This window comes from Xenopus tropicalis, chromosome 9 (genome assembly GCF_000004195.4).
Source record: "Xenopus tropicalis strain Nigerian chromosome 9, UCB_Xtro_10.0, whole genome shotgun sequence".
NCBI lineage: Eukaryota > Metazoa > Chordata > Amphibia > Anura > Pipidae > Xenopus > Xenopus tropicalis.
This window is the reverse complement of record NC_030685.2, coordinates 6,062,620-6,072,950: the sequence shown is the minus strand read 5'-3', so window position 1 is coordinate 6,072,950 and position 10,331 is coordinate 6,062,620. Positions and strand designations below refer to the sequence as shown.

The 10,331-nt window shown below is 42.4% G+C and overlaps 1 protein-coding gene across 1 annotated transcript; it reads left to right on the top strand.

Annotated features, from left to right (window-relative positions):
• The first annotated feature begins 948 nt into the window (after nucleotides 1–948).
• LOC101733267 (up-regulator of cell proliferation) lies at nucleotides 949–8,969 on the top strand. Its single transcript, XM_031893606.1, has 3 exons — nucleotides 949–1,143; nucleotides 3,411–3,709; nucleotides 3,898–8,969. Exons 2-3 carry the CDS (start codon nucleotides 3,430–3,432, stop codon nucleotides 8,586–8,588), a joined length of 4,971 nt encoding a protein of 1,656 aa, XP_031749466.1. The 5' UTR covers nucleotides 949–1,143; nucleotides 3,411–3,429; the 3' UTR covers nucleotides 8,589–8,969.
• The last annotated feature ends 1,362 nt before the right edge of the window (nucleotides 8,970–10,331 follow it).

Below are 10,331 nucleotides of genomic sequence, written 5' to 3'. Positions count from 1 at the left end.
ACAATGCAGGATTCTGCAGAAGAAGCTCTATTAACCCATGGGTTTCCTGTAAATAGAATACGGGGTTTATTTTCTCTTTAAGAAGATAATTGTGCAGATAAGGAGAATTTCACTTACCTTCTTGACGTAAATTCTATTTCTTCTAGTCCCGACATGTCAGTACACATGGGTAGCATCGCCCCTCCTGTGTGGGAGGGGCGATGCTACCCATGTGTACTGACATGGAGGGACGCAGAAGAAATAAGGTTATTGGAGCTATAGCAAAGCATGAAAACAATATAGATGTAGATGAATAAACTAGGGATGCACTGAATCCCGGATTCGGTTCGGGATTCAGGCCGAATCCAGCCTTTTTTTGAAGGATTCCATTTTGGCCGAATCCATGGTCACGGCCAAACCGAATCCTAATCCTTATTAGAATAAATTAGCATATCCAGAAAGGGTTAAATGGTCGGGGAAAACATTTTTTTCGCCGTGCAGAAATGTTTAACCCCTGCCAATCCTAATTGGGTTCAGGGCCCCAGATCTATGATAGCCAACCCGGCCGGCCACCTTGCCCCCACACTCTCCCCCTGAGGTACCTGTCCAACCAACCCCCCCCATTGTTACACCGTAGTCAGGTGCCTCTTTGACCTACCCCTGGCTCCAGCCCTGCTTGGCCCATTTGAAGCCGTGCCAATCACTTCTGTCCTATTATAGCCAGACAATTACGAGGTATAGATAGAAAGAACATTTGAAAGCAAAGGGTTACTGTCTCAAGCAAGGAAAAAGGTGAAAAATCATACAAATCCCTATTTAAATTAAATGGCATTATTTAAAACAAGGGGTTGTGCCATGACGCTTCCCTTTTAAAGGGCGAGGTGCAGAACTATAACCCGACAGCCATAACAAGAAAAATCTTCTTACCTCCACAACTCCCTAACGGGGCCCCGTGACTCAACAAGAAACTGAAAGTAGATGTTGCATTCGGTCTTTGGACGGCAAAGGGGACTCCGTTCTCTCTAAGCTTTTATCCTGCATTTTATTTCTGTTTGGTAGGTTATTGCAAGCAGTGCCCCCCCCCATAGCTCAGATATCTATAGACTTGGCTACAAGAGGGTCAGAGCTCCGATGGGATTCTGACACAGCTCTTCCGGATCTCAGGTCAGTACCGCAAAGCAGCACTAAGCTCCCTGTATAGAGATTGTGTTATAGAGGCACCGCCCAGCAATGGGTTACTTGCCCAGCAGCAGCACTGCATGGGTTAATTCGCTATTAAAGGATTAAACACACAATCATTACAATTATTACCTTGAATGTACATCATTTTTCTCTGTCCTGTACCTATAAAGCCAGTGTTCTATAAATGTATATATATATGTACAACCTCAAGCGCTCGTTTAGAAATGAATCCTAAAATAATAATAAAACTCAGGGCTGCTACAATCTCTGTATATCTATGTGTGTGTGTGTGTACAGGTATGGGATCCATTATCCGGAAAGCCGTTATCCAGAAAGCTCCGAATGACAGAAAGCCCGTCTCCCATAGACTCCATTTTAATTAAATAATTCAGATTTTTAAAATTGATTTCCTTATTCTTTGTAAAAATCCTATTGGGTTTATTTAATGGTTAAATGATTCCCTTCTCTCTGTAATAATAAAACAGTACCTGTACTTGATCCCAACTAAGATATAATTACCCCTTATTGGGGGCAGAACAGCCCTATTGGGTTTATTTAATGGTTAAATGATTCCCTTTTCTCTGTAATAATAAAACAGTACCTGTACTTGATCCCAACTAAGATATAATTACCCCTTATTGGGGCAGAACAGCCCTATTGGGTTTATTTAATGGTTAAATGATTCCCTTTTCTCTGTAATAATAAAACAGTACCTGTACTTGATCCCAACTAAGATATAATTACCCCTTATTGGGGGCAGAACAGCCCTATTGGGTTTATTTAATGGTTAAATGATTCCCTTTTCTCTGTAATAATAAAACAGTACTTGTACTTGATCCCAACTAAGATATAATTACCCCTTATTGGGGCAGAACAGCCCTATTGGGTTTATTTCATGGTTAAATGATTCCCTTTTCTCTGTAATAATAAAACAGTACTTGTACTTGATCCCAACTAAGATATAATTACCCCTTATTGGGGCAGAACAGCCCTATTGGGTTTATTTAATGGTTAAATGATTCCCTTTTCTCTGTAATAATAAAACAGTACCTGTACTTGATCCCAACTAAGATATAATTACCCCTTATTGGGGGCAGAACAGCCCTATTGGGTTTATTTAATGGTTAAATGATTCCCTTTTCTCTGTAATAATAAAACAGTACCTGTACTTGATCCCAACTAAGATATAATTACCCCTTATTGGGGCAGAACAGTCCTATTGGGTTTATTTAATGGTTAAATGATTCCCTTTTCTCTGTAATAATAAAACAGTACCTGTACTTGATCCCAAGAGATATATAATTACCCATAGCTGGCTGCACCCAGAGGCAGTGGTGTAACTAAGGGCATAGGGACGCACTGGGGCCCCACCTTTGCACTGGACCCTTGCAGATGGCTTACTGTTGCTGGATTCTGGGGAAGTGAAGTGAATAAGAGCTACTGTTATGATTGGACTAAGCAAATAGAACAATGGAAGGTGGCCCCTTGTTTGGTGTCGGCCTATTTAGGCTAAATGATGATCAGTCAGATACCATGTTGGGCCCATGTATATCCAATTTAAAGGAAAACTACACCCCCAGAATGAATACTTAACCAACAGATAGTTTATATTATGTTAAGTGACCTAAGTGCCCTTTACATCCTTTCCATTTATCCACCATTTTGTGATGGGCTGTGTGCTTCCTTAGAGATCAGCTGACAGGAAGTGATGCAGCTCTAACTGTAAGAGGAAGTAGTGTGGGAGCAAAAGGCAGAACTCTGCCCATTCATTGGCTGATGAGGCCTAGCATGTATGTGTGCCTTGGCTTGTTTGTGTGCACTGTGACTCCTATGATCCCAGGGGGCGGCCCTTAGTACTTAAAATGGCAGTTTCCTATTTAGGATTACCCAATGGCACATACTACTAAATAAGTATATTTATATGAAAATGGTTTATTTAGATGAAGCAGGGTTTTACATATGAGCTGAGGCTAATTTGCTAGTTAGCCTATGTTAATTAGGATTTGGTTCGGTATTGGGCCAAATCCATCGGGGTGGGTTCGGTGCATCTGTATTTATTATAGTGCATAAGCCAACATCACCAGTGACATTACTCATAGCAACCAATCAGCAGTTAAATCTGAATAAGCCCCTAACATTTTTAGTATTTTTTGCTTTTGTGGTTTTTAAACTTTGTAATGCATTATAATATATAACGATATCCAAGTGTTGCCATGACAATGTATAACTGTCACTTTCCATGGTTTCAGGCCGCGCAGTAGGGAAACAATGGCCCATGCATCTCACGCTATAAAACGACTGGAAAGAGAATTAATAGAAATCTTGGCGGATGATGAAAATGGGGCTGTACGGGAATTAGGGTCCCTGTTCCAATATGGCCCAGATACGTATAGAAGTAAAGGGGAAGCTAAGAGCCCAGCGGGGCGAGCGGAGAAGCTGATCCAGATTGTGCTACAGAGAGACGAGTCTGACTGCCAGAGGTTCCTCACTCACCTAGAGACGATGCTGCCCAGGTTCCCTGCCCTGTCGGGCATAGTGGAAGGGGAAAGTAAGTATAACCCACGCAGTCATTTCCAAATGATACTATTAATGCTTCAAATGCCTATAAAATAGTGTAAACCGTTACACTTATTGGCTCTGCTTGCTAGATTCTGCATGCCTTTATAAATAAGTGCCTATTTATATTCTCACACACTTGGTAAATATATAAAATTATTATTTGTTCAATTTTTCCAGAAAAAAGAAACACCCTGAATGAAATCATAGAATCCCATAAAGAGTCTAAGCTCTCCCTGAGGGACGTCCTGGATGTTGGGCAGGAGAATATAAATGAAGTTGCCCCCCACACTGTACAAGACCTGCCCTGGGCTCTCCTAAGGAAACTGATGGCTCTGGACAGGACTGCAAGAACAATTCAACTTGAGGATATTCCTGAGAATTCAGGGGAAACTGCTGAAGCTGACTTAGCTCACAGTATATTTGTTTATATCAAAGAGGATGAATCTAATTCCTTCAATCCATTAGACATTCTGTGTGCTCTCTTGCATTGCTCAGATATGTTGTTACAGCAGAACATCTTCTCAAAAATGTCCCTGTGTCAGTTTGCTGTCCCACTGCTGCTCCCTGCTGGTGATGGCCCAGAATGCACCTTCATGCTGTGGGCTATGAGAGACATTGTCAAGAGATGGAGACCCCACACTCTGGCAGACAGTAAAGGATTTGTAGAAGAAAATCTGGTTCAAGTAGAAATGCCATTGCTCTCCTTTGTGAGACTGGGGCAAAGCAAATTATCCAAATCTAAAATCCTTAATCAAGTGCTCAGCCCTTACCATAAAAAACATGACTTTTTTATTCATGAAACTATGGAGGGTGGAAATATTAAAAGACAAATCTCTGATGGCCTAGTGGAAATCTCCTGGTTTTTACCTGCTGGAAGAACAAATACTGATATTTTCCCAGAACCTGTTGCTGTTACTAATTTGCGTGGAGACATAGAGTCTAACTGGACCCAATTCAGCTTCCTAACCCAGGTCTCATCAGCAGTGTTTGTATTTGCTGAGAGCATTAATGAGAGAGAGTGTGAGCTATTAGCCCAGTGTAGTAAATCCAACACCAACTTCTATTTCATCATTACTCCTAGTGGCAAAGGTGTCAGTAAAGAGACATCGGAATCGTTGAAAAGGTTACTCTCTGTGCTGAATACCGACACATCAAATATATTCATAAACGAGAGAAGAGCAAATCACGTAGGACTAGTGCAAAAGTTACGAACCATTATAAAACATTTTCTGATAAAATCTGATAAAACAATAAAACTGGAAGATTTATCAAACACAGCCAGGGAACTTGGCATCAAGGTGGATGAAAATTCCCAGGAATGTCAGAAAGCAAAGACATATGCTGAAGAAATAACTAAAGAGATACAAGATGTGGTACAATATAAGAAAGAGACAATGAAACTACAAGGGGATCTGTGGAAGCAAGTGGCTCAGATAGAGAAGGAATTGTGCAGAATGAGAAAACAAGGGGATAAAGGTACAGAAGAATACCGATCTCAGCTGATAGAGGAGCTCAATAAGTTACACAGGGAGCAGAACCAACATGATCTGCCTGACTCTATGAGTAAGTTCATTTCTGCCATCACACATTTGTCTCAAACAGAGAAACATTATTTCCTGAAATGGATCAAATTTGCACTTGATTCAATGGCTAGAAACAATCTCTCCATGTTGAAGGCTAAATACAAGGACAGACGCTGCAATAATGCAGATGGCCAAAGGGAACTAAAACAGTTAGACCAGCAGATATCTGACAGTTCTTTGGGGGTAGAACATTTTCTGCGGGAGATGGGGCAGTTTTATGAGGCAGAATGTTCCATGGTGAGTCAAGGCAAAGTCAAACCAGTTGAGAGAAAATTCTGTCAGCTCCCAGGATTTGCTGCTGATCTGCTGCTGGATGGGTTCCCATTGGAGCTGATAGATGGAGATGTCTCTAGCATCCCCCTACAGTGGGTAACTGATGTTTTGACAGAGCTGAACACAAAAACAGGAGGGAAATGCAGAATGAGAGTAATCTCAGTGCTGGGAGTGCAGAGCACAGGGAAATCCACCCTCCTGAACACCATGTTTGGGCTGCAGTTTTCAGTGTCCAGTGGGCGATGCACACGAGGAGCCTTCATGATGCTGATTAACGTGAAAGAGAATCTCAAGGAAAACTTGGGCTGTGAATTTGTTCTGGTGATTGACACTGAAGGTCTGAAGGCCCCAGAACTGGCTTCTCTGGAGGACAGCTATGAACATGACAATGAGTTGGCAACTCTAGTGGTTGGGTTGAGCAATGTCACTATAATCAATATGGCCATGGAGAACACAGCAGAAATGAGAGACACACTGCAGGTTGTGGTCCATACATTCCTTCGGATGAAGCACATAGGGAAGAAACCCAGCTGCCAGTTTGTGCATCAGAATGTGAGTGATGTTTCAGCTTATGATTTAAACATAAGGGATGCAAAGAAGCTCCTGAAGCAGCTGGATGAGATGACAAAAGCAGCAGCCAACATGGAAAAGAAGAGCGGGATCATAAGCTTCAGTGATATCTTGAACTATAACCTTGAGAGAGACAACTGGTACATTCCTGGGCTTTGGTACGGTGTCCCACCCATGGCTTCTGTAAGCTCCGGCTACAGTGAGAATGTGTATGATATGAAAAATTATTTGTTTCAATTGATGGAGAAAGAGGAATGTCTTCAGCCACCCCAGAATATTGCCGAGTGCATTGAATGGATAAGAAGCTTGTGGAACTCTGTGAAACATGAGAATTTTATTTTCAGTTTCAGAAACAGCCTGGTAGCTGAAGCTTACAATCAATTAGAAATTGAATATTCTCGGTGGGAATGGGACTTCCGCAAAAAGGTTCATACCCGGCTCATTGGCACCGGGAATATTATCAAGAATCAGTCAGCAGATAAACTGCAGCCAGAAATGTGCAGAGAGTTTAAAGAAAATTTGATTTCTTTACTTAGCGAAGAAAAGGAAACTATGCTGAAGTTATTAGAAGAACATTTTGAAAGTAAAACTGATAATATTCATCTGATTGAAAAGTACAGAGAGGGTTTCTCCAAAGGGGTGACTTTTCTCCAGAAGGAACTGGAACATTCTGGGACAGCAAAGATTGAGGAGATCATCAAAATCCAAAAAGGAAAACATCAAATAAAGAAAATAAAGGACAGTTATCAACAAAAAATTGAGGAGAAAGTCACCCATCTCCTAAACCAGGTCAGAGAGAGGAAAATGAAGGCTGGGGATGATGAAATAGAAAAGGAATTTGAGAACATGTGGGAAAGTACAATGGCTGAGCTGCCGAAGAATCTTCTACATAAACGCAAAGTCGGTCAGGAAATGTTACTGGCGCTCAAACGGGACTTGTCCAACAGGGGGAGCTCTATAAAGGAGAAACTGCTCAGTATAGAACATCTACATGAGTTTGGAAAAGGTGAATTCCAGATTAAACATTGGCATGTCGACCTAAAATGGTATTCACTGAAAGGTTTCAAAGAATTCTGGACCAATGAATTCCATGATAAAATAGACCATTTTGCTTTCTCTTTACTGGATGTATGTTCAGATTATATTCGAGAGGAGGTTAATAGAATAGAAGACTATGATGGGACTTATTGCCAAGAATTACTCAATATAATCAATAAAAGGCTCCGGGAGGAAGATGCTAAACAACTGCCCATTACCCATGAGTTTGACTTGGACATAAAGCTCCATATCTTGGGCAGGGCAGCTTGGAAGTTCCAGAAGAAGCATGAGGAGTTTATTCAGGACAATGACCCTGTGCTGTGTCTGGAGAAGCTGAAACCTCATTATTTTACAACATTTAAAAATATATTCCAGGAAAAAGATGAAATACAAAGTCGTGCCAAACAGTTCTGTGAGCTCTGCCTGAAGCCGGCAATAACCGACCACATCAATGAGCATCTGGGGAAGGATATTGTAGATGATATTCTTTTCCATAAAAATTCCATAGAATTGAGGAGTCGCCCACTATTTCAGGCACATGTGCTCAAGAAACTTCTAGAAGAGCAGGAGTTCCCTCAGTATGTGACCTACATTAATTCTTATGAGCTGTTTGTGAAGGAATGGCTGAAACGATACATAGTAAGGACTTATGAAAAGGGTCCAGAAAAGTTGCAAACGAATATTCTATCGGATATCGGGAAAAAAATCAGGGCTGCCCTGGAGGAGTCACAAGACGTTTCCACCATCCCAGAGTTTTTTCAACGTTTTTGTGAGCTATTAGAAAAGGAAATAGTTATTGACCAGATGCAGTTGCAGTTGGTCACGTTCCAGAACAAATCAGGTATCATTCAGTTCTCAAAGGACATTGAGTTTTTTCTCATGGAAACAGAGAAACAGATCAGATCAGAGATTGGATCTTCCAGTCCAGAATCAGTACTTGGCAAACTCACAATGAAACCAGAGGAAGAGCTGTTTAAGAGAGTGTTTGGCTGTGGGAAGCAGTGTCCCTTCTGTGGGGCCCCCTGTGAGGCTGGAGGTACTGACCATAAGGAGCACTTTGCCTCTGTCCATCGGCCTCAAGGGTTAAACCGACAGAAGAAGAGGGACAAACTGGCTACTGAGATATGTTCAACTCTTGTTCTCAGCAATTCCAACTTCAGTAATTCAGACACAGAGTGGAAACCCCACCCTTACAAAGAATACCGCACATTCTACCCAGACTGGGCCATCCAGCCTGACCCCAGCATCACAGCCTCCGACTACTGGAAATACGTTTTTGTGAAGTTCAATAAAGAATTTGCAGAAGAATTTACGGCAGAACCGGCCGATCTCCCAGAGACTTGGTTCCACATTACAAAGGGACAGGCTTTTCAGAGCATAAGAGAAATGTATAATATGAAATAACTGGAACATTTGGCAAGTCTGTATTCCCAAATAGCATGTTTTATTTGCCAAGGTGCCTGTAGCAGCGATTATTGTTATAATACAAAGGCACTGCCCTATTGTGTTCGAGTGGAGCCTACAATACTACAGGTAGTGTGAAATAAAATCAGGCTTTTTTTAGGAATGGCGCTTCACCATTATATTTAGTACTGTAACCCTATTTTGGCTACTGTTGTACTTTTATCACGCAATCACCTGCGTGTGGCGCTACAGGAGCCCTGAGCCCCCGCTTATTATTGGGCGACAGGTATAATGTTCTTGAATGGCATGTCTCCACCCAGGGTAGGTATAGGTAGAACTATATGTCTCCTCCTTGGGAAAACTCTATGAAGTCCTCCTTGGACCCGGACTCCCAGCAGCTCCCGGTACCCTTGCCCCTCCCTTGGGGTAGCTGCTTACCAGGCAGTTGAGGCTCCTCAGTATATGAACAGCCAAGACACAGGTTATGATGATGAACCAGATGAACTTGTTTATTGATGCAGGCAGAACATTCAGGGGGTGTCACACAGACGGCTCGTCACACACTCTCTCTCTGGGTTGCCCCCGGTACTCCCGTCGGATGATCCCACCTAGGAACTCACCCCGGCCCACACGTAGGGCCCCTTCACTGGGAACACTCCCAGGTGCTGACTTGGCTCCCCTTACTAAACACTACAGGACCTGAACTCCAGCCATAAGTGCTGGGGGGTCTTAACCCCTCTCTTTCCTGTTGGGGCTATCTCTGCCCCTTCTCTCTAGCCTGCCTGTCACTCCTAGAGTGACCTATTACATTATCTCCTATATGGAACACAAGCCTGTTGAACACCTCTTTCCAGAGGGGAGGTTCCAGGGCTAAAACCTTCACAAAATGGTTGCCATCCCTTTTTATATTGCAGCACACTGCCACCTAGTGGTTGCTGATAAATGACAGGGAAACTCCCTTTTCACACACAAACAGCTAGGACCACCCTTAGGTGTCCATAACCCATAAGGCCCCCCTCTGGTGTCTGTCTAAAGGGGAACCCAACTAAAGGGGCCCAGTTCTTTGGTATCCCTACAGTATGTTAAAAAATGTTTTTATAAAATATCTTTGTAACACCTGTTAAACTGGTCTTCATTTGTATTTGTTATATTTCTTCTTCTGCCTCTTTCCAGCTTTCACGTGGGGGTCACTGACCCCAGCAACCAAAAAACAATTGCTGTGCAATGGTCACTATACAGTTGTTTTTTCTTACTTTATCTTTCTATTCAGCCCCTCTCCTATTCATCTTTCAGTCTGTCATTCGCACCACTGCCTGGTTGCTAAGGTAAATTAGGCCCTAGCATTCAGATAGCTGCTGGTTGCTAGGGCCTGCTAGCGATAGAGCTGCTGAACAAAAAGCTAAATCATTCAAAATCCATACTGGGCCATATTCGAGGCACAGATCTCCCCCTTTAAAGGGCTGTGTGGGCCTGGGCTAGTGTAGAAGCCCAATAAGAAGCCTAATGCATGTGTATTAAAAGCATTGCACATATTGATGCCATTTCTTAAAGCTACACGTACCTCTATATAGTTGCAGCAGACATCAGTGGGCCAGCCCATCTGCTCGAACCCTTGAGCCTCCCCCATCCTCAATGTAGTGGGAATTCCAAGGTTCCAGACTGGTTCACCTTTAAGTTGACTATTAGTATGTTATAAAATGGCAAATTCTAAGCAAAGTTTTTGAATTATTTGCCTTCTTCTTC